The 26,079-nt window shown below is 41.8% G+C and overlaps 1 protein-coding gene across 3 annotated transcripts in view; it reads left to right on the plus strand.

Annotated features, from left to right (window-relative positions):
* Positions 1-26,079, plus strand: part of GRIA3 (glutamate ionotropic receptor AMPA type subunit 3) — a 1,208,798-nt gene that overhangs the window by 651,467 nt on the left and 531,252 nt on the right. For all 3 annotated transcript variants that reach the window (XR_013610694.1, XM_078688743.1, XM_078688742.1), the window contains exon 5: positions 2,912-2,965. Coding sequence is in view for 2 of the 3 variants with exons in the window: in XM_078688743.1 (XP_078544869.1) it covers positions 2,912-2,965 (54 nt within the window). In the remaining variant the exon portion in view is untranslated. The remainder of the gene's footprint in view (positions 1-2,911; positions 2,966-26,079) is intronic.

Below are 26,079 nucleotides of genomic sequence, written 5' to 3' on the forward strand. Positions count from 1 at the left end.
TAGAAATCCACTGGAGGCTGCGTGCGGGAGGGGGTCTCCACCAACAAATCAAGATGTGTAAATTGCCCATGTTTTAAAAACATTTCTGTGCATGCAGAAGAATTGAAGTCTAAGTATTTCTATGCATCTAAAAGGATTGAAGTCTGCATACAAGAACTGAAGTATTAACATAGCAAGAGCCACTGACTAGGGCCTGATTTAGTTTTCAGCAGACTGGTAACTCTGTCACAACGTTGACGAAAATCCTGTCCACCGTACTTTAAATCCCATAATATCCTATGGGATTTATATTTCGGCAGAGAGGATATCAGTCACCGTTGTGACTGATTAACCGGTCCGCCGAAGTCTAAATCTGGCCCTAAGTGTCACTATAAAGTTGTGTTCGTACCAAAAGACTGAAAAATCGAACATCTCGATTACCTGTCTCCACAAAAGACATAGAAATGCCACGATACTGGCCAAGTGGTGGCAATGCCGTCCTGCTGCAGCATGTACTGAGTTGGACCTAAGCAGTAAAAGCTGCATCCCAGCATGGTCTTTGTACATTACAAATACAAGTTTCAGGGCGGTTGAGTACTACTCTTGTTCCACACTATTTATCCAATACAGGCCACCTCTGAGTCATTCACAACAATTAGTCACTGACATAGATACTACCTGTTTTGCCCTCCTATTTATGGTATGGGTCATGGGTGGTGAATATTTTCTTCTAAGCATGTCATATAACTTCACATAATGCTTAACTATTGCTACATGTATTCCATGACCCAATTGGAGCACCCATTCTAACCTCACCTGCCACACCCAGGGACATATTTACTATTAAACATAAAAGGCAGTCGGTGCACCACCACGTAACAATTCCATAAAATACAAGTTCTGTATCCAGAGTTGTATTCTTCAAATCCTCCTTTTATTTTGAATCACATTGGCTCTAGCAGTGACATGCAACATGTAGAGTGGATCAACCAACGCGTTTGGACTTCTTCAGGGCATTCGCGGAGTCCAATTATAAGAGGTACCGCTGTATCTGAGACAGGACGTAAGTTGTCAGCAGTGTCATACGACTAGAAACCAGACAAATGAGTTACTATGAAGCAGTTGTAGACAACTTATTCTTTCTCATAACAATCACAATTTGTGGGACACCTATAATTCTAAGTATACTGGGCCCACATAATTGAGGGCGGCCCAAAGTGGACAATCCTGTCCACTCAGCACCTTGATACGTGCTGAACTGGTAAATAAACCGATCCTCCTGACCGTGTTGTAAGTAAATAGTAATATTACTATTATTTCACTCAATGCAGTGCAGCAAGGACATTTACTGTGTTATGTGAAAGGGAGAGAGCAGAAATACTTCATATTTACAGAATATGCACTGTAGGCTGCCTTGTGCCAACACTGAAATCCCTTGCACAAGGACTGCCTGCACAAAAAAAATCCATAGATGCTTGTTCTTGTTTCTAGGTGTGATGCAGAATGCATCACACCTAGAAACAAGTTTCTCTCCTCGTTTCGCCATCATCTGGGAAGCATACCAATTTGACACAATCCCAGGCTTACAAACCTTTGAAAATCTGCAATTGTTTCAGATCCATGGAGGGGCTATCATGCTTCACCTATGGAACCCCTACCAGTTCCAGATGTAACATAAAGCAGCGCAAGCAGCTGAATTGCATTACATTTCTTTACAGATCCATGCAACGCAACGCAAACCGCCCCTTGCATGGCTTTGTAAATTTTACTGAAACCTTTGCATTGTCTTTGCATTGCCTTTATTCTGCCCTTATACAAAGAGCACATCAAAACTCAAAACAGTTGCCTTTAGAATACGTGACTGCTACTGCAATGTGTGCTTTTAGAGACCTAAAAAGATATTATCACTGTAAGGCACTGTTCTTTTTTTGTGATTGAAGAGGGTGCAGCAGTTTCCCCAACAATGTGGTTTGACAAAACAAGCAGTGTCAAAGCCACACCACTGACAGCTAACATCAGCCCTATTGGCTTTGCTAATGCTTGTTTTACCAGAATGCATACTTTCTATGGGTTCAATTTCAAGTACATTTTAAAACATTTGACTTTATGTAGCCACACTGCAGCCGAGATAACAATGCGTTGCTCGAAATTTTTGCTGTGCCATCATATTTATAAAAACGTGCTATATTTGGCTTACACTACAGGAATTAAGCAAAACCGTCAAGAGGCGATTTCCTTATACTCTTAATTTTAAATTACCCATGGAAATTGCTCATCCATAATTCATAAAGTACCAGCATGCATAATGCATGCCACCCTGCAACATTCTCACGTCAAAGAGGGGGTGGTAGCATTATATGTTGTCCACGTGAATTTCCTCAATTTCAGGATGTCTAAATATGTAAAAAAAAAAAAAAGATCTGCAAAAGAATTGCACTTGCCTAGAATAAAGGAAATATGTGAATTAACGTTAGGATATTAGGGTAAAATGCAACATTTGGAATCGACATTTATTTCACCAAATAACAAATAAGGAAGCCATCGCTGCTCATTTAATTGTATCATTCTTATCCTTAATAATGTATTAAAACGCATAATTTTTTTCTCTGTGCGCATCTGTTCGAGTTAGTTATAGATGTGTGTCCTTGTCACTTTTACTGCCACAGGCATTAAAGGTTAAAAACGGAATCGTCTTTGAGAACATTAGCATTCTGTTAACATGGTGGCTTGCTTTGTCTTGTGGAAAACAAAACCATCCGTTTTGAAAATGCCATATATTTACATATTCCGCATATTAACATTGTTTTCCTTTAGTTTACCTGGCAGTCATTGTTTGTGTTCAGACCTCCCCGCACCCCACCTGCCCGCTTAATGTGAACTTGTCTTGTACTGAGAACTGTTTGCTGAAATATGTCGTTTTCCCTAAATGCAGGTCGTAATCCTTGGCAAACATACGAGGGGCTATCACTTCATGCTCGCCAACCTGGTAAGAAGCTTTTTATTCTAAATGGCACTAGGGCTGAGTTGGGGAAGATAATGTATTCCATCCAGGCTGTGTCAACTTTAATCATCCGAGAAGAAATGCACGAAGAAGCAAATAATGTGTTTCTTGGATTTGGAGAAATTACTTGGCAAATACTGCAAACAATTTGCAAGAGTCATTTGTGCGCTATTACCCTTTCGGTATTTGATCTAAGAAGATTGTATGCTTTTCTAATGAATAGAAAATCATTTGCATAGTTTTTTTCAACAGTGTTTGATCGTGACTGTAAAGAAAACCCCACCGTATTTTGTGTAAAAGACTTCACACGTTAGGTAATGTGAATGGAACTTTTGTTCCTCCTCTGTGTTATTGATAATGTAAGTCGAAAAGGTAGACTATATTTTTCTATAATTAAAGTTTGCATGGGGATATTTGGGTGAGACAGTTTAGGCGCGAGACAGAGGCCTGGCTCTGGCTCAGCTCGAGGTCCAAAAGGAATCTCAAGTCCAAACCGAGCCGAGCTTGAATGTGTTTTCTGCTTGCCACCCACCCCCTAGCATCACACGCCAAAAATGAGGAACAAAGCATAACGTTTTGGTGTTAAAAACAGCCACGGCCGGCAGTGGGAGTACCTGCAGGGCGGTGACGTGTGGAGGGGGAGGGGCAGGATGGGGGGTAGTAATGTATGGATTACGTAGTTTTACTGGTAAGTAAACATTTAAATAAATAATACGAATTTCGTTGCACGCACTGCATCGCATTTGGGGATGCAGTGCACTCAACGAAAATCGTTTTATTTATTTAAATGTTTACTTACCTGGGAAGCTCCTTAATCCATACATTACTACCCCCTACCCTGCCCCTCCCCCTCCCCACGTCACCGCCCTGCAGGTACTCCCACTGCCAGCCGCGTCTGGTTAAAAAGGCTGGAAAGTGTAGCCATCCAATGGGTACTTTGCATAAAGTGAAAAGAGAAAACCCGGGACCAATCCTGGTTTCCCCGCTAGAGCAGAATGTGAAATCTTAGTCAGTACTTTTATTTTTTTGAGCATCTTTTTCTTTGTTATCCCATAAGAGAGAACGCCTTCCAATACATGAGTGCAGTGTGCGAAAATAGCCCGACGTATTTAGGTGAAACCCTTCTGCATGTTAAAGAAATACCTTTTTCTATTTTTAAAGAAACTATCATATTTTCACATTGTGCTTGTTGGTCGATTTAGATGATAGCTCTTTTCAGGGCACTGCTTGTGCATGGACTCTTAAAGCCCAACTTGATCATTGGCTTGGTTCTGGCTCAGCCATCCCTGCTAATTTATGGGCTTGTCCACCTCTAGACAACTTAGGACCTAATTATGAGTTTGGTGGTCCGATGGACCGCCAAATCCATGGTGGTCCGACCCCCGTATTACAACTCTGGCTGTCAGACCGCCTTGAGCCGGCTGGTGCTGGCGGTCTAAAGCCTGTGGCACCGCCAAGCATATTACGAGTTTCCTCACCACAGTTTTCATGGCGGTGAGCCCGCTATGAAAAGTGTGACAGTGGAGAATGTAAGGGGCTCCCGGTGCCTCTGTTTTCCCGGGGTGCATGCAGAGGGACACATAGTGTGCACACTGTCTGTATGCACCTCCAGTTCAAGCACGTCATGGACTGCACATTCCATGATGTGTGGAATGTGCTGGGCAGTCCCATGGTGCTGCCTTTCTAAGGCTCTCATACAAGACTTTGAAAGTCACCACTGTGGGACCGCCGCTGCAGGACCACCCACCAGGATTCTACTCAGAATACGGCAGGCAGTGTGCATATGGGTCTGGCGGTCTTGGAGCAGGGCGCTGGCGTTCCGCCCGCTCCAAGACCTCCAAACTTGTAATCAGGCCCATATTATTTCAGCCAAACAAAAAAACTTGCCTTCCTTACCACTAGCTGTACTCTTTTGTTAGTGATCTTTAAGCACAGAATTGTATACTTGAAAGATATCGCACAGGTCACGAAAACCAAACCCACACTATAGTGTGAAGACCTCTGATATATTAAGGACCTCTGTACTGTTTCAGGATTTTAAAAGAAGTCCTGTTGCACACATTTTCAAGAACCTCACATGGGGCTCAATTGCGTGCATCACTTGGCAGAGTGACAGGTGGGAGTGTGAGGCAGGCAATCAGCCTGGAAAACCTCTGAAGAAGGGGGAGAATGACGAAGGAGTGATAAAGACCGGCTTGTGCAGCATATAGGTCTCCTTGTGGCAGGTCACTTGGTATAAAGAATTGGGATCTTTTCTCTCCGTAAGGTGTCTGGTGCTTTTACTTCATGATCATGGGAGCTTAGGGGAAAGAAGAGCATTACTACGCTTTATGCACCCAAAGCCTATTTTTCATCATTGGTTTTCCACCATCTCTGTGATTCACATCGCAAAAAGACTGAGGTATGCGTGATCTACTTCTAGAAGAACAGCTACAGAAAGAAATCCGTTCTTCTAAAGATGTTCCTATTATTCTATTACACAAATATCCCAAGCTTAGATCTATTTTCATATGAAGCAATTTCTGATATGTACAAATATAATGATCTTGGTGGTCATTAGTGGTTTCAATGGCAAGTGTGTGGATGGTGAGTATGGAAAGTCATTCATGATGGTCCTTGGGATTCTAGTAGTTATCCAAACTGAATCAAAAGGACAGGTAGCGTGAAATCTTTCAATTGGTCTTAGAACTAACTAATTTGAGATGTGTTAATACAGAAATCAAGGGTGATCCTCACCCTTGTGTGTAAAAGGTTGGAAGGATTCTTTAACTGCCTATGCTTACTTAACCACTGCAATTTTCCATCTCTTAAAGTTTTTCTGCATGATTGCTAGACAAGAGAGACATCTTTTTCCACAATGTTTATTTGAGCCCATGCTCACTTTTGGGTGCAGAGAGTGACAGAAGTTGAGGAAAACCTTGAATGCATAGCTGTTAAATGGAATGAGGCACATCAGAGAACAAGAGGGGAACAAAATTGAAGCCAAAGTTCACTGAGATGTAGTAGAAGTTAGTGGATGGAATGCAGAAAGAGACACCCTAAATGGTTTGATTATGTGCCTATAGAGAAGGCACAGAGAGTCTTAATGGTGGAGGGAAAAGATATTGGCCCAGATTTATATAGAAGTCGAGTAACACAGCAAGTAAAGTTGCTGTGCTGCACTGTGTGAAAGGGAGTGAGCAGAACAGCATAATATCTATTAAGATGCGGCCCTGTTCTGCTCTGTCCTGCACTCGTGTACTTTTGGCTGCCATGCTTTAACCTGATACCTTGAGGAATACAGTAAGGGTGTAACGGTTATGGGAAGCATAGGTTTTTTTTCTGGAAGGGGTCCCTTCCACTTCACAAACTATGATATGAAAGCATTTTTTCCTTGTTACACCTGCCTCTTGGAGGCACAGGACATTGGCAGAAATCCCTATCAATTCATGGGTTGATGCATGAGAAGATCCATGCACTACCCATGTAACAACCCCTTGACACAGAGCAATGCAAGGCAGCATGTTGTGTAGCTTTGTGTTACTTTGAGTTTCAATCCAATGCAAATCGTGATTGCAAATCCCACCACAGAACATTGCATCGGGTCTGTGTTAAAATAGTAACACAAAGCTGATGTACAGAGTTTGTAAACCAGGGCCAATATGTCCTTGTAATTTTGCATAGTTATTCAAAAAGTGATGTCTCTGGGAGTGCTGAGATTTGCAGTGAATAGTGTGTGTGTAGTGTCCCTGAATTTTGCCAGTCAAATGCGGTGCCTCCAGATGCTCCGCTGATTGATACTTTAAGAATGCCCTGGGTAAAGAGACACTCTTTTATCTCTAGCTAGTACTGAAGAAGATAGTAGCCTCATCTAGAACACCAGATGGATGGGGATGGTTCTAATCACCACTCATAAAAATGTTTAGTCTGATAAACCAAGAAAATGTTAAATGACTACTCTTGTAAGTTCCCGAGACTTATTTTGTAATGGGGGTCCTGGGCCATGACCTTCGCAAGCTGTGTTAGCAGCCTTACAAAGTTTCAGGCAGGGGATGTTCATGTCGAACAATGTGGCAGCCCTGGCGGCTGATGAAGGGAAGGATGGATGTCACTTCATGACCTTTTGTGGCTTTGATTGATTAGATTAATCAAGAGTGACTAATAGGTGAAACTATGGTATTGAAGTATTCAAGCTGCCCTACTAGAGTTAATAATAGTTTTACATATGGCGCATGAGATCAGTTAAGTTTAGTATGCAACAATTTTTATTTGATGTGGTTTGGACCAGAAAAGGTTAAGACAATGTTGCTTGTTAGCCCCTCTATATGTTAACCTTTATGTTTCACATTTAGATGCAGTATTGAATGAGAAAATAATTTTTCCCTGAAAAAGAAAAGAGAACATTTTGCAACCCGGTAAATGTCTTATAATTCAGCCACTTGAGACCAATCAGCAGTGGACTTCCAGTGGACTTTGGTTAGATTGTTGGTGAATTGCATTTTTGATGCATCAGAAATTAATAAAAATGAAGCTCTCTAAATGTATACAGTTGTAGTCTAAAGGACTTGACATATTGATGGAGTTTGTCAAGAAGAAATTTTAACCGAGAATGAATTGAAATGAAGACCCCTTAATGGAAGAAGTAATGCAAGGTTTTGATTTGGTTTTGTATTATTGTTATACCCTAGATCCTTTAAGTAAGGCCTACTATGCCGAGCTATTACTGTTAAAGGTGAATGATTTGACTACAAGTAGGACATTGTTAGTTCGATTAGATAGAAGGGGTGGTGTGTAAAAGAGCTCTGAATTTAATGGGCCATTGAATGAAAAGAAAAAGACTTGCCCTCTCTCCCAGTGTTACATCATCAGCAATCACCAACAATAAGGATTCCAGAACATCTCTTTATTTGATTAAATCTTATTCTGTTGTCAAATCAATTGTGACATTATTCACCAGATTGACCACTATAAGGCACTGCATCCCCATTATAACTGGTGGGTTAGAAATGTGCCTGTGTTCAGTGTACTAAATGACAACCTGTGTTCTAACCACTAAATAAGCTGTATATAAAAAGCAGAGGTAGAATTATTTCTTGAACATGTCTATATTGAGGTGCCAGTGAGAAATGGCAGGCAAAAGGTTAGGTTGTTGGATTAACTGGGAGATTGACAACCTGATGTAGTTTGGATAATGGGTTACTCCATCACATCTGTCTTATTTTAAGTGTATTCTATCCTATAGCTCTTGAAATAAGGTGGACAGGATACCCATCACATTTGTGATGGAGTTCCCGTCCGCCAACATTTAAATAAGGCCCTTAAGGGCCAGATGTAGGAGCCCAAATACCGGTCGGTAACGGCCAAATTCGGCCGTTACCGACCGGTATTTGGGTTTTCAGATGTAGGGGGCCAATTTTACCGATTCGGTAAATTTACCGAATCGGTAAAATACCGAATCGGTATTTTTACCGATTCGGTAACTTCTAGATGTAGGTGGGACTCTTCTGAGTACCAAAGGCCTTTCAGATTCGGTATTTTACCACCCAATCCAATTGGGTGGTAAAATACCGAATCCAGGTGTGCTTGCACATGTGTGCATGCACACCTATGCCATGTGACAGACAGACATGCCCATAAGGGCATGTCTGTGTGCCACATGGCACACATGCCTGTATTTGGGGTGCTAGAGGGTGTCAAAGTGACACCCCCTGCACCCTTGCTGGAATCGGTATTACCGATTCGGTAATGCCCATTGATTCCTATGGGCTTCAAGGCCCATAGGAATCAATGGGCATTACCGAATCGGTATTTACCGATTCGGTAAATACCGATTTTTACAGATTCGGTAATTCAATTACCGAATTTACCTAAATCTCCCTCCTTCTATTTTACAGATTCATAAATACTGAATCAGTAAAATTTGGTATTTATGAGTCGGTAAAATAGAATTATCTACATCTGGCCCATTGTACCTCATTCCAGCTAATCCCAATTTGGGTGCAAACTTCTTTTTTGATTCCAAATCTGGATTATTAATAGTGTGCAAATAAGCGTGTTATCTCTCACAGCAAATTTGCATCTGAGTTGAAATAACCAACCACCTCCCCCCACACCCAACAAGTGTGCTGTAAAATAATAACACTAACTAGTGAACTCATCCAAGATAGGAACCCAGCACGAACAGCTTTGTTTGATCTAGAGATTATGCCTGTGTCCAGTTTAGGCGGTGATCAATTCTATTCTTTGAGTTATGCTGGATATCTTGTAGCTTTAGAAAAATATAGGAGTACTTACAGTGCTGTCACCAAAAGGTTTGGAACTCTTTCATACGTTTCAGTAATAATCAAATGCCTGCAAGGGTGGTTTTTTGGAGCAAGACGAAAGAGGACTGTGCCTATCGAGAATATAGCTAGCAGTCGGAAACAATCTTTTTACCCCTACAGCAGGGTCAAAGTTTTCTAAACTTTAAATTTCTCCCACTTAAAATATATACTGTATTTTTTATTTATACTTTAGGAACAGTGTGCACTGGGTGCTAGATGCCTGCTATTTGAAAATACAACACTTTTAAGTGGGAGAAAATAACGCATTAACTTAATCTTTCAGTTAACTTTTCATTGTAATTTTCCCCCATTTAAAAGCATTTAGAAACATAATTTTGTTCTCACACTCCAATAATGAGTTGCCAAGAACTTTTGTTTAAGAGTTAAATACATCAGTGCTTCAGTTCCTCACCTTTGTGCCCCAGCTCCAACCTGGGTCAGAAATCTCAATGAGCTCAGCTCATTATCAGGCCCTGCTATCTGCAGCCTGATGATAATAATTTAAAATAAACATAGCCATCCCTTAACTTTGAATGGAAAATGTGCTCCTGTGCTTATTTAAAAATAAACTCATGGCTGTGAGCTACTCTGAAGGTGTCTGGGAGCTACTGGGAACTCCTCATCATTGGTTGGAAACACCTGCTTTACAGTGGTATGCTCAGATTGACCACATAAATACAAAAATCAAAATGTTGTTGCTTCAGGTAGGTGACTATGCTCTGAAACCAGGAAGACAACTTTAAAATAATTGATACTTCTAGGCACAAGTGTGGTGTGTTTGCATGTCGCAGTATGTTTTTAAAATATTTGTCTTTGTGATGTTGTATTTATATTTCCTGAATGTATCCAAATATGCTATAAATTATGCTTTGAGTGACTGTTTAATATCTGTGCTCGTACATAATATAGTATTGTAGCTGTTTTGAATTCTGATGCCTTTTTTTGCCTTCGTTGCCTTTCGTAGGAATAAAAAATGCCATAATCTCATATTAACAATCTGTATTCTCTCTGAGGCTTTATTTGATAGTATTATGAAGATGCTGCATGTGCTCGGTTCATTAAAATATGAAAATACAGTCCCACAGTAAAGCAGAAAATAAATAGGTTAGCAGAAGACTTGAGAAAATTGGAAATTAAGAACTAGAAAATAATGCGCTCTGTAATATACATAACAGTGAAAGCAACCCAATAATTGCATAGTCTGAAAAATCTTGCTTTGCCAGACAAAATTAGTGATGCCATAAATCAGCTCATAGAGATGTTAAATATTCTATTCTCCCTGCTTAGTGTTCATTGTGGTGAATGACACAAACATCAATTGAAAACTATTGAGTAAGTTGCAAGAATATTGGGTCAAAAATATGATCATGTCAAGAATATCAAGGCCCAGAATGTAGAAGGTAAGAATATAATTTTTTATATATATAATGTCTGGTTTTTACGGTATAGTATATAATATTGTTTACTTCCTTATAGTTGTATTAAATATTGTTTATTAATTAATATAATGTACATTTGTTATCATATGGATTCTAGGCATTAGTATTATTATAGTAATTATTTTATTTTTAGATTAGTTTGTAAGTTTTAATGTGTTATTATTATTTTTACATTTAATTAGTCATTAATAATTTAATGGCAGGTTGCTGGGTTTGTATGAAATAGAATTAAAAGTAATTTAAATGATAAGTATTGGTTCTTATTTTAAATTGTGTCTGTTAGTTACATATTTAATTGTGAATTGATTACATACATTACTTTATAGAATATTTGCTATTTTAATCATTTGAATCTATTTTGATATTTGTAATGCACAATTTAAATTTCCTGCATTTTAATGGCTAAATCATTATTTAGTAGTGCGTTGTTTAGTTTGTAGGGGACTAGGGTGGGAAATTATTTAGATTACATTTTTGTTAAATTCAATTGTTATTTTAATTAAATATATATTTGCTAACTATATATTTACAATGTGTAGTTGATTTTGTTATATAAACTATTTGTTGTATTTTAATGAATTGTTGATTCATTTATAAGTGTATTTAATAAACATTTTCAATTTAATTTTATATTTATCAATTGTTTTAATTGTGTTTTGTTTAATTACTATTTTAATGTCATTATGTAATTACATTTTATTTTTAATGTATGTTTTGGTGTTTTTGAGTTGCAGGGAGTGAAGTGAATTTATTTTAAAATAATTTATTTTGTTATATATTCGTTACATTATTTCATGATACAATAAAATATAAAAAATTTTAATTATATAAATATTTAATTGTATATATTTATGAAGCAGATATTGTTATGTTAAATATGTTTCAAAATTTTTGTTTTGTTAGATATTGATTTTTTTTTTATGATTCAGAGTTAGAATTCTATAACTATCCCTTCCATGTTTATGTTTGATTGGTAACAGTAAGTGTCACTTCTCCAAAGTATAACACTTTCTATATTGTTTAGATTAGAGTAGGAATATTAATCCTAATCCTTCCTTTCCAAAATTCCGTACTTTCACTTTAAATGGAGTGGGAATACTACATCTACCCACTGCTTAGCATCTGCCTTGTGCCTGTGCCCAACACCTGTTCCCTGTCTTCTAAACAGGATCAGACCTTTCAGGCCCAACTCTTGCATTGCCATCAAGATTCCCCACTCCCTTCTCCCACATTGCACTTCCTTCCTGGAGCATGCGTTGCCTTCCAACTGCCCCCGAAGCTCCACCCGCTCATTCCCTGCTGCTCTTTTTTTACTTTTTTCACTCTCACGCATTCTTTGCTGCCTTTTGTGCTTTTCCTACTCTCCTTCATTCATTCTTTTCCACCTTTTCTATGCTTTTCCTTAATGCTTTTTTGTGCTTTCTCAACCTTTCTTTGCTGCTTTCATATACCTCCTCATTTTTCTAAGTTTCTTAATGATAATGATGCTCCACTGCGCAACACTACACTGTACGAGACTCTCCGCCATTCTACTGCACAACACTACACTGGACAATACTGAACTATACGACACTCTGCTCCACTAAACTCCACGCTATGCCAATACACCTTGCTACACTCTATGCCACTATTCAACACGTTTCTCCATGATACATCACTCTACCACACTCCATTTTATCACACTCCAGTCGGCAATAGTCCACTGTACAAAACTCAGCTCTACTGTTTGACCCGCCCATGCACTGTACAGCACGCCACTCCACTCTACGATACTCCACTCCACGATACAACACACCACACCACACTACTGTATGATACCTTATTCTACAGTACGCTACGTCACTCCACTCTTCTCAACTCTAACCTCTTACACTCTACGATACTCCACTCTATGACACTAGACTCTACGACACTCTCCTTTCTCTGTACAGTTCTGCACTCCACTTTACAACACTCGCATCAATTACACTCCACGCTGCAATTTGAGACATATTTTTTATTAAAAATAGAAACCATTAACATATAATAAAAAGACAAAAGTTAAAGATAATTTAGAGTTAGAAATTCCTCAGGTATTCTTTCTATACAAACCCAACTTAAAATACACAAACATTAGAAATGTTAAAGTTATATTTATAACTACAATTTATAATTTATGCACCACCTTCAAATTACAGTAAGGCGCACATCTCCAAATACAGTTTTGTCACCCCACTCACCACACTACATTAACTATAACTCATGCCTTTTCCATGCCCGGTTTATACCCTTGCATACTACATCACCTATATCATGTGAAATCCTAATATTCATAACACTGCTTATAATTTCTCAAATCACATTATTTGTCACAACACAGTGCATGGTAGAGTGGTGAGTTATAGTTAGTCTTGTTACAAGCTAAAACGTGTGTGTAACAAGGTTTGCTACATACAATAATTCGAAGGTGGTGATAAATTGTAAATTACATTGAAAATGAAAGCTATAACTATAACTTTAGAAATGTTTACGTTTTTTAGGTTAAAACCTTGTTTGTATTGGGACCTAACCATAACTAAGCTTTAATCTTTGGTTTTTTTAATATATATATATATTACTAATTATAAGTATTTATTTATTTATTTTCCCCACTATTATTATTTTGTATTTTACTGTTTAAAAAGAAATTGTATATATATATATATATATATATATATATATATATATATATATATATATATATATATATATATATACATACATACATACATATATATATATATATATATCACGCTCGTTCAAATCCAATTACAGGAAAAGAGAAGACAGCACTCGAGGGATACTCGTCACACAGTAGTTTATTAACTACAAGCTCGCCACAGACGCGTTTCAGCACTTGGCCTTCGTCAGTGTGTGTGTGTTGCACACGTTAACCGGTCATTACATATACCTTGCAAAGTATAAAGGGAACACCTCTCAGTCGACATCGACAGAGGACTGCAGATCACCCAGTGAGCGCCATCTTACAATGGTCAGTTATATACATGATACCACAATGGCTAAAATGTAAATCTTAACCGTATATCATACCTTGGATAGGTAACACTGCTCATGTGGGGGATACATAGTAATTTACAAATAATGTACTATACATTACTGAATCAATATATACATACATACATACATACATACATATATATATATATATATATACATATATATATATATATATATAAATATATATATATATATATATATACACATATATAAAACCTTGAACATTCTGTACGAGGCTTAAGTCAGCACAAATAATTTTGTTATTTGTCAAAAGATTTTGTTATTTGTTTTTGGCCACTCAGTGACAAAGTTATCACAACAGAATAAACAATAGTGGCCTGACCGGGGCTTCGGCATGATGACATGGAGGATGATGTTATATAAGTGACATCAAGCCTTTGTTTGGACAGATCAACATGTTTCTGGCACTGAGAGGTCGATCCATGCCGGAATTCCAGCTCAGCTAATTCCTGTTCACCCTCAAGCGAGCGATGCTGTCCTGCACTACACCAAGACGGGCAGCTTGATGACACTAACCCACAGCTAAAGGGGAGTTAGAACACGCTAGAGTGATTTGGCAGATTCACTCACCCTAGACATGATAGGTTAGGATGCGCTAGGAAGGAGTACACTATATTACAGTACTTGTATGCAAGCCTATATTGTCTGTAATAAGCAAAATGGTTGCACTTTTCATCTTTTTCACCATTCCCATAAGGCTAGTCACAATATTCTGGTCCTTCTATTCATTATTGCAGCACAGGCATTTTACTCAAGAATCACAATGCTTCAATAAATATTGAAATGGTTTACTTTGTATTTCTTGTGTACCTCTTTGTGTTTGCATAGGTAACTAAGCAAAAGGGTTCTAGATCTCTTGCCACAATTTCCTTGCCATCTTTTAAGGTTGCACGGTTAATTTGTCACTTTGACTGCAGTTAAGGGTACTGATGGTGCACTGTGAGCAAGCAGGACCTAAGCTAACATATCCGGAAGGAGTGCAGGGAATCAATCTTGTACAGTTCTGATGATGATGTTGTCCAACAAATGCACAGTTTTATCTTTAGAAAGTGTAAGCCGTTGAACAGAGCAGTTACAAATGCACCAAATAAAATTTAGCTTCATATGCCCACTTAATTCCTTATATAGGATTCACTCTCTCATAACATTGTGCTGTTTTTGTTTATTATCTCAAGGGAGTAAAAGAACATGATTTACATATGCCAGTTTAACTTTTGAAAAATAGTTTGCAGCTGTTAACATGAGCATTTGTGCTCGTAAAACTAAATTATGAGTGCCAATGGCTTTGTGAACTGGCACATGATATCGAGATATGTGGTATCTTTGCCCTGTGAGGAAATGGCAGGTGGTACCCTATGTTTTGATGCCCCAAGAAAGTGAAACCTGGGGCCTAAACATCGCTAACCATCTTCACACTGTTTCTATCCAATGTGCACAACCAATTTGATGCTAATACATCACATCATGGGGTCACAACTTCCAATGTTAAAAGCCATAGTAATTCTCTCTTTGCCCCAAATTTTCAGGTACTTTATTTTGTTTGTATTTTATTTGCATTATTGTTCACAATTATTTACAATTTAGCTGTATTACAAGCGACCCATTGTAGTTTGGATGGACCGTACTCTATAGTCTTATAACGTCCTACTCTGGAAAACCCAGGAAAAGACGGTGGAAAGAGCTGGCTAAAGTCACTTCTCCTTCAGAAGCTTGTTGTAATTTTACTACTGTTGAACAAATCCAAACTATTATCATTTTCCAGGATTTGTGTCAGATGGGCTTTGAATATTGGAACTGGAAAAATATAAGGAAAAAGGCATTGAATTTACTCTACTAAATTTAGTACATGGAGTCACGGATATGAATCCTTATAACTTTTTGGCACAAATTACAAAACACCCGTAAATACGAAAATCTGAACCCTGTGCTGGGGTTGGTCAGTCAACATGATCAAAATGATAACGACATGATGACTGCTATAGGCTCAAGGCCTGATTCACAAACTCCACTTTTGAGTAAGTTTAAACTTTTGAGTAAGTTTACTAATTTTCAGAATTTACAGACTGCACTTTTGTAGCAATTTATATCTTGTAGTAACTTACACCTTTGTAGCAAGTCCAGCACTATACATGGCCAACCACTGTTGCTGCAACCTCTATCATTTTCTATGGGAGAGTTTTGCAGGTTGGCCATGTGTAGTGCTGAACTTTTCACTTTTTTGTAGTAATTTACACTCTGAGTTTGTGAATTCTCAAAAAGTAGTAAACGTACTCAAAAGTGTAAAAGTACTCAACCGTGGAAGTTACCTATGTTAATCAGGCCCAATAAGTGATCTACTCTTCAATTGTGCTATTAGAAATTACTCCACGTCCAATACCTTCTTCAAAGTATTCCTACTTGGGCTAAAGAAAGGCATTCTTAGCTACTTAATCACTCGACACAGCTTACTGGAAGGAGAATGATGGTGCGTAATTCAGAATCATGGTCATACAGCATTTATTTTCCAGCCAATGCGAAAATGGCTTAAGTTAAAATGTGTTGCTTTTTTACAATCAATAAAGTTACGTCAACAATGGTTAAACAAGGGGGGGCGTGACCGACTGCCAAAAATGGCGGCCGCCTTTTAACTGCGCTCCGGACCCGGGCTCAAAGATCCTGTAACTTTATTGTCACACGTCACACAGAGGGGCCCCTTGCAAAGTGTCCTGGTGGAGCAAGACAATACCGACGATCGGACCTGTTATCCAGCCCGCTGCCACCCACATTTCGAGACCTACGAGGTCCCGAGCCCGTACTTTGTTGGAGAGGGAAAGACGGGCCTGGAGCCGTGAGCTCGCTGCGCTGAACTGCGACAGGTCCTGAATGCAGATTGGCTATGGAGGATGCCCCGTGGGAGCTATCCGCCGATTGAGGAGGGCGGCACCGGTGGGGTGGTGAATGTGACCGCGCCTCAGAGGTAGGCCCTCTGGGGTTGGAATAACGCAAGGCCCGAGGACACAGTGCGGCCTGCGACTGGTGACCCGGAACAGGAATTAACAAGTAGAAGGGCCTGATCCCAGGACTGAGAACAGCACAACCGGAGGGGCACAGAGAACTGTTGGTGTTAGGTGGGGTGAAGAAAGGGGACAGAAATACATACGGAAGACACCGGAGGGTGCAGATAGAGCACCAATGCCCCAGCGGCGGGCCTGTTCAGCGGAAAGGAGGCGGCCTGATTGTGCGGCGGGCTGAGATCCCCTGCTGCTTCTGAGAAGGAAGGGTGCCCGGTGCACAGGACTCGACATAGGTAACTGCACTCGGGAGCGGGGGCCCGCTTCATGCCTGACTGGCCCCGCTGGCACTGTATATGAGCCGTAGGGAACACTACGGGCTGGGAAGCCCTGGAGGAGACACCCACGTGACAGCTCCAATGGACCCTGATGGCCTGTGGTAGGCCTGGGCAGATTGCACTGCTGAGCAGGGCGCCACAGTAGACCAAAGGTTCCACAACGCCCACATCTACACCACGCCATAGCTCGAGCCGATAATAACACCAATTGAAGCCTCTGTATGTGCATGATAACCGGCTGTAAACCCTATTCGTGTAACGCATTTTGCTCGAACAACCGCTGCTGGCGGCCTGGCACTGTGGCACACCGGACCTGCCGCCCCCCCTACAAAACGGCGAGGTAGCTCATTGCTTAGCCCACACAACTGGGACGGCGGTGATGGGCCACAATAAAGGAAAGCAGCAGGACGCTGGGCCCAGTGAAGACCCCGCAATGGAGCAAGCGGAACTTGCCGAAACATCACAGCTGCCCAGTTGTATACCACCTACAAATGTAGGGGAGCCCATGGATAAACTGTATCTTATTCTTCAGGAGGTAAGGGACTCCAGAAAGGCTATCGAACAGCAAATTGGTGCCCTCATGACCGGCTTCACGCTGCTCAAAGCGGACCATGCCAAGCCAGCCAATAAGGTGAAGGATAACACCATGGCACTGACAGAACTGTCTCCACAACAAGCCCAGAGCACGACCCACATACACCAGCTTCAGAAACAAGTCAATACCCTGATAGACTGAGTAGAAGACGCGGAAGGGAGAACAAGACGGAATAATGTACCCGTCATTGGGCTTCCAGAACAATGTGAAGGGATGGATTCAGCCCGCTATATGAAGCAATGGTTCCGCACACATGTCACCTCGGAGGGCCTCTCCGCTCAGTACTGCATGGAACGAGTGCATAGGATACCCACTGGTAAACAGCCGCGGCCCGTGGAGGGAGTTACGGTGGGGCAGGGAGGCGGGGAGGGGGAGGGGCAGGGCACGCTACGAAATTCGTTTTAATAATTAATTTTTTTACTTACCTGCAATTATCCATTTGCTGGTTTTTAGCACCCTCAACCCTGCCCCTCCCCCACCCGCCTCCCTGCCCCACCGTAACTCCCTCCACGGGCCGCGGCTGCTGGTCAACCTAAACCAGGTGCTCCCCCGCGGCCCCTTATTGTCCGAATGTTAAACTTTAGGGACCGAGACACTCTATTACAAAAAGCGTGGAAGTTGACCCAGATAAACTTTGAGAATAGTAGAATATCGCTATACCCAGATTACACACTCATGGTGTGAAGCCCATCCCCTTTGGTATCGCTTTGTTCGTCCTAAGTTGGCAGGGTATACCCAGACGTGGGTCCCTTGCTCACTTTGCCACTGGATTCAAGCTAGCCTGGCTGATGATGGCTGAATAGCCAGAAACCGGTCCCAGGATGCTTGTTTCCGGTCCAGGGAAGACATGGCTTTGCAGTTCGGGCTGGACTGCTCCCATGAGGCACAGGGTCAGACTGATTTGCATATGGCCATGTCTGAACTGGGGTGGCGGAGTGAGCCAAAGAATGATGATGTATTAAACCCAGATCAGTTGACTGGGGGATGAGTGTTTGATTTGTTCAAACGCTCCGTCCATCATCCCCTTTGGTATCGCATGGTGCAGAGCCAGCGCTCCTCCTTCATGGCAGTTAAAAACACATCTTTGGAGAGCCCAGAAGATGCTGTGGAATGGTTGGAGGTGACGGAGTCTACAGTACAGTGACAGGGACAATGCCTCCCAAAGCACACAGCATAGCTCCTGTGGAATGGAACCAACTGGCACCTGCCGAAGTAGACGGATACGCAGGAACTCTCGATGGACCAACCCGACGTCACAGCAGAAGCAACAGAGCAAGAAGCAGGTGCTAACAGCAGCTGCTACATTTCGACAGACTACACTAATTGAGGACTCAGTCTCCTCTGAAGACGACTTGAACAGGTCGGACTCTGATGGCAGTGTGGCCCTGTTTCCCACTGACCGAGTATTGGGTGTTTTGGGGAGAGATTCAGGCCTATTCATTTGATTAATATGAGACGGCTTATCACTAACACATATACGACGCGGCCTGTCCTTAGGACCAACTTAGTATGGCAATGCATACACTTAGCCAGTATAACATAATAACGTGGATTATTAGAGGATTGGGTTTGGTGCAGAAACGTCATAGAAAACATGCGCAATTGCTGAGACGTAAAGCACACATGGTGTACTTACAAGAATCCCACATGTTGGAACAGGAGGCAGTGAAGCTTCGTAAGAAATGGAGGGGGAAGGTTTTCTCCACTAGCTACTCTGGATATGTCACCATATGGATCAGGTATGCAGTGCCCTTTAAATCCTTAGAGCAGAGAGTAGAAAAACAGGGTCGATATATTTTTATACGAGGGTCACTGGATGGTCAACAAGTAGTGCTGGGTAGCACATATGTGCTGAATATTGAGCAAGAACGATTTTTAATTACCCTGAATCTAGCATTAGCAGGCTGGGAGATGCATCCCTGGATTATAGGCGGGGATTGTAACACAATCATGGATATTGAATTAGACAGGCCCCATCCCCCTCTGAATGGTGCGGGCGTGATTAAGCAGGCGAAGGCACTCTGCAGTTGGGCTGAGGGATGGGCATTATGCGATGTGTGGAGGACGTGGCACCCAACACATAGGGAATACTCGTTCTACTCCCCGGGTCATATGCTACATACAAGAATAGATAGGATATACTGCTCAAACATGATTGCAATGCAGGTCACGCACGCTACGTATCTAGCAAAAACCTTTTTGGACCATAACCCACTAGAGATAATAGTCATGTGGGGCAGGATTCCTACACCAGTACCTACCTGGAGACTATGGCCACAGTTGCTAGAAGACACGGTGTTCCATACCGCCATGGTCGACACTATTGCACTTTAGTTTGCGGAAAATAGTAATACAGCCTCTAATGGTCTAATTGAATGGAACGCCTTTAAAGCGGTCATACGCGGTAGGGCTATCAGCGCCACAGTGGGAGCTAGCCAGGAAGTCCATAAGTCCCTTACCGAAACAGAACGCAAGATGGATAGGTTGGAACAGGAGGCCGCACATGACAGGGAGAAACAGGCACCACTCCAGGAAGTCCGCATGCAACTCGCGGAATTGTTAGAATCTCTGCGAATCATAGACCACCAACGATATCCGCAGAGAGGTCATTCTGAGGCGGACAAATCGGGGGCTCTGTGAGCTAAATTACTGCGTGAAGATCCCCCCTGCCATTATAATTAACGAAATAACTACCATGGCTGTTGGCAAAGCACATACCCAAAACGACATTAATGCAGCTTTCTGCCAATATTATGCTATGTTCTACAGCAAACCTACAGATTGTGAAGACGCACAAATAGACGACTTCTTACACGCATTTCCATGCCCACAACTGACTGCAACAGCCCTGAAAGACCTCTCAGGCCATGTTACCAAAGCTGAAATCAAGTTAGCAATTAAGGGGCTCCCTCACAATAAAACCTCTGGGCTGGACGGGTTACCTGCAGAATTTTATGACATTTTCATGGACTCTCTCCTGCCCAACCTAGAGCTTTTATATAACACGGCGATAACGGAGGGAGCACTGCCACTCACCAGGCACAGGCACTGGTGGTCTCTCTCCCGAAACCGGGGAAGGATCCCACTGACATGGCAAGCTACCGTCCACTATTACTCATTAAGGTACTGGCAAATAGGCTCCTGCCCATCCTGAATAAGCTGATACACATAGACCAAACAGGCTTTTTGCTGGCCTGGTGCACGTCCTTGAATACCAGGAGACTACACTACCTCATGTCGGCTGCCCCAACACGTTACACTCATGCGGGCTGCATATCGCTGGATCTACGCCAAGCGTTTGATACTCTAGATTGGGAATACATGTTCAAGGCACTAGCGAAATTTGGGTTGCCGGATGGCTACATTAAATGGCTCCATCTACTATATGATGCCCCCACTGCACGTGTCCGTACTGGAGGTCATACATCACCTGAATATCCGATATTTAGAGGGATGAGGCAAGGATGCCCACTCCTGTTTATATTGGCATTGGAACCCTTGGCTCTCAAGCTGCGCGTAGACGCACAGGAGCTAGGCATTCCGATCGGGCCCACCATGCACCTCTACTCTGCTTACGCGGATGACATTATCCTTTATATTAGAGACCTTTGGTCAGGTTTAGCCCCTCTGTCTGAGACATTTGCCATATTCGAACTCATATCGGCCCTGGCTATTAACCCAACGAAATCACATGCCTTTTTCTTTCGTGAGCAGGCCTCGCCCGCAAGTATCTTATTTGGGTCCACAGAATTACAGGTGGCCCCGCATACTTTTAAATATTTGGGTATTCATGTGTACCGGATGCCCACCGATATGTTGGACGGTAACCTCCATAGAGCAATTAGAGCCCTATGCTTTAGGATTGCCTTTTGGACCACATGGCCGCTATCGGTGACGGGAAGAGTAGCTATAACGAAAATGCTGGTCCTCCCACGACTTATTTACTATTTTACAAACTTACCAGTGCTGCTCCCACAGACCACTTTTAAACTCTTAAACACCATGCTTCTTGACCTCATCTGGGGGGCCGGCAGACGGAGGATAAGCCTCAAAAAGTTCCAGCTTGGTACGGATAAAGGAGGTCTGGGAGTTCCGGACCTCAGAGCATACTACTATGCCTGCCAACTACAGTGGTTATCCTTTTGGACGGCAGGGCATAATTTGCAAGAAATAGGATACACTGAGCCTGATATCACAAGAGGAGCCTTACGTACACTGTTATTGCCATGCTGCAAACTCCCCCAGCATCTTCCTCCCCTGCTACACATGGCGCTACAATGTTGGAAAGCGGCACTACACTACACATGCCCACACCCTGCCTACGCAGGTAACATCCCCCTATTAGGAATACCTCTGGCAACTGGACGAATAAGAAAAAGCGCACTATCGCTCCCTGGCTGGAAGTAGGGGTTAGCACGGTGTCAGACTTGTTCCACAATGGGCAGCTACTGGATTATGGTAACTTTGTTAGAGAGACAGGGGTGCCAGATCACTTGTATATATTACCTGCGGCGATAATACAATATGTAAAAACACACGGGGCCCCACACCGGCAGGAACCATCTACGCATTAAATGGTTAAAGCACTTTATTATATGGGCAGGGGTAGGCACTTAATTACAAGGTTGTGTGTAGGGATCCCTGCCCATGCGGGGATAACCCTCACTACTTTACGAAACACATGGTCAAATGACATAGAGCAGGCTCTAGAAGATAAAGAATGGGAGAAAATTATAGAACAACCTAGGAAAATACCGAGAAATGCAAAATTCAAATACATCCAAACCATGATACTTCACAGGGCCTATCTTACCCCTCATAGACTGGATAAAATGTCCCCGCAAACGCAACACCACTGCCCTAGATGTCACTAGGAGGGTGCCGACCTTGTTCACATGGTATGGTCATGCCCGCACCTAAGCACTCCTCTAAACACAAAGTGCAATATAGGTTTGTGCTAATCCCAGCAAAACGGGCCATCACTATGCGGTGGAAATCCAAGAAACCACGCTCTGCACACACATGGCAAAGTGAACTGATTCTATGGAGTAGTGCAGAAAGTGCGGCCATATGATGGGAGGAGGCCAAGGGATTACGTAAAACCTCGATAGCATTGGAGTGGGATGTCATGCTAGAAACCTTTGAAGCGCAATAATTCGATGTTGTAGACAATCACAATGGCTCGTACTAAAGAGTGTAGAATTCTGAACCCACCTCGAACGTGACAATTACAGTTACAAGAATACGAACCATTGAACAGATGTCGTTGTCAATATAAATAAAAAGTAGATATGTTGTTGTTTTATAGGTGATGTTATATGCCAAACATTAGACGGCAAGATGTCTTCAGACGCTGCTTTACGAAGCTAGAAAGACTGGAGGGAGGGGGCACAGGGGTTGAGTTGGATATCTTTTGTTTTATAGCAGACAACGATGCGATGGGATAAGGACACATACCAGTTTTGGAGGCAGTGCATATTTGTAAAGTGATAAGTGGCATTTACCAATGATCGTGCGGATTAGCTATGGTATGAGGAAAAAGTATGTAATGGCATTACCGGCCTTCTTCTCTTTCGCACAGCAAAGTTCACAGTAGTAATGATTCTGACTGTACCACCCCACATGTCTATTGTACTGCATTAGTCATATTGGGAAAAATGAAAATTATCAATAACATTTGTTAAAAAAAAGCAATGGTTAAACAAAGCTTGTATTTAATAGGTCTGCTTTAATAATCTGGAAAGAAAGTGTTACATTGCACATTAACACTGCTAGATGGTTACTTTTGTTTAAAAATCAATGGGAGAACCGTTAACATTGGGCAACTCAATAACCAAGAGTATTGTGTAATTCCTCCACAGTCTATACTAAATTTGGATACTGGAATTTGGAACTTTACAGAAACTTTGCAAAAATAAATGAAAGATTATTAGTTAATCAACTAATAAAGGTGATACACTGCCTTACTGCTCTCAATGTAGAATAAACCACCATTCTCAGCATTTACATGCAAGTCCTCAAAAAGTTGTGTATACAGAGAAGAATAGTCTTGACTGGAAGAAAAACCAAGTAAAAACATAACTTGTTTATGTTGTTGAAAAAAGTGGTGAAAAAGCTAAATATGTTCATTTGTATGTGCAATTTTCATTTATCCAGGAAATTATTGATTTAAGTTGTTCTTCATACCAATAACATGTCAAGAATATTGCACAATAGGTGCAACAGAATGAACCCAATGGCACACATCAGTTTAGAGAATACACAAGAATCTCCATTCTTCTTGTCTTGTTGCAAATAATTGTTATCCAGAGGTTTCACTACCATCTTCCTATTTGTGTAAATAGTGGGTTACACGCTCATTGTGTCTCTTGATGGACTGATGCACTGTAGTCCAGAATATAAAAGTGGAGCTTGGGCAACCTCAATGCATATATAAAGCATAAATAAGCCCAGTTTCAGTAATTTGTGTACCCCTTTTACTAAAGAAAGTGAAACAATTCCTCCTAGAAAGCCACCAGCACATCTGTGTATGTGGCCGACAATATCATCATCACTGGTGACTCTCAGTACACCAGCAGCCAGAAGACCATCAGACTGGAGGCAGTCTGAAAATGTGTACAGAACAGAAAAACAAAGACAACCAGTTTTCTCCATGTATGGCCTGCGCATGGGATCTGGAGCATCATGGCTGTAGCCAGCAGGACCAGCCCTACACTGCTCAAATTTAGTTAATAGAGAGATTTTTGGCTATGTTTGCACTATGAAAAAACAATCATAGACACAAACATACATTTGGTTTCACTTCCTCTACTATTTCATATACTCTAAGGGAATTGTTGCTTGGAGTCTTCAGCAGCATTCATTATAATCACACAAGAAGCCTAGATCTAATTCTTCCGTGGCACTGGCGACGTGTTTCAACCAATTGAACTGCATTTTCTTTTCCAAACTCTGTGTGCTGTCACAGACATTGATCACAGGTAGTAAAAGCAGTGCTCTCACAAGAGGGGTATAGGTGGGGCCCATGCCCCAGCTCAGTTTGTCCAAGCCCCTCCCCCTCGTGCCCCTCGACCACAGCTGCTAAATGTACCAGTAGGAAGAACAGAAAAAATAAACTGGCACTGCACCTTGTCACAAACATTAATTCGGCCTATCACCGTTCATTGTAAAGCAGTGTTGTTTGGTTAAAATGTTTAAATGTGACCTTGTATGAATGTGCTTATTTTTTTGTATCTAAATATACATCTATTGATATGTATGCACATATACATACGCAGTCAGATTTTAAGCAAATAACTGTCACCTTTATATATGGCCCACCAGTTTTATCTGTGGCTTAATGTGTGCCCCACTTAAAATCCACTTATAGAGACACAACAGAGTATGGTTGGCAGTAAAACTCTGGCATCCTCTTATTACCTGTGCATGTACTAGCAATCAGCCAGTACGTGTAGAAAGGGCTACTAAAGACGCATTGCCAATGGTGTCGCAGCACATGTTAAAATAATCCCTCCTAATGCCCTTCTAAGGCCCATCTGTAAATAAACTGCCCATCTAAGATTTTACAGAACTTCTGTTAGAAATCGGGGTCTCTAGTTGGCAAGGGCTTGCACCTTTGTCCACGTAGGGACCCTTCTTCCTAGACAGGATAAGGGAGTTACACTCCTAAAATAACCCCTGCTCACCCCCTTTGTAGCTTGGCACGAGCAGTCAGACTTATCTTAGAGGCAGTGTGTAAAGCATTTGCACATAACCAACAGTAATACAGTGTAAGCACTACATAAGTACACCGCACCAGTTTAGTAAAATAGCCAAAATGTTTTTATACTTTAAGACGAGCAAAAACGATAAAAATCCACACTACAGTACTCAAAAATCTAACAGTTGTCAAAATAAGTTTTAAAAATAGTCTTGGTGTTGATAGCTCCGTCCAGGCCTATCACAGCGTAGTGAGCAACAAATCCAAACAGTTCAGGCTGGTTGCGGCGTCGCGGACCAGCTACGGTGTCGTAAAGACCCGCAAACAGTACCTGTTAGAAATGCAGGACGCCGAGGCCCTTGAAGTCACTTGCGTTGCAGGACAAGCTACTTTCTGTAGAAATCAGGAGCGCTGGCCTCTGCAGACGTCGTGTGCTGCGGTGCGAAGTGCACCGGTGCGGCATGCCGTGCCCTCAGGTCGTGGTGCAAGCAGCGGCTCGGTGGCGGCATCAGATGGCGGCATCGGAGAGACCAGGGTCGCAGTGCGAGATGAAGGCGGTGCTCGTCACGGTGCTGGCATGTCACAGTGCAAGCAGCGGCATCGTCATTGCTGAAGCGATGTCGTCAGCTGACAAACTGGAGCCAATGGCACCAGTGTCGGTAGGCCAAGGCTGCGGTGC

The sequence above is a fragment of the Lissotriton helveticus genome, chromosome 4_1 (genome assembly GCF_964261635.1).
Source record: "Lissotriton helveticus chromosome 4_1, aLisHel1.1, whole genome shotgun sequence".
In the NCBI taxonomy this organism is placed as follows: domain Eukaryota; kingdom Metazoa; phylum Chordata; class Amphibia; order Caudata; family Salamandridae; genus Lissotriton; species Lissotriton helveticus.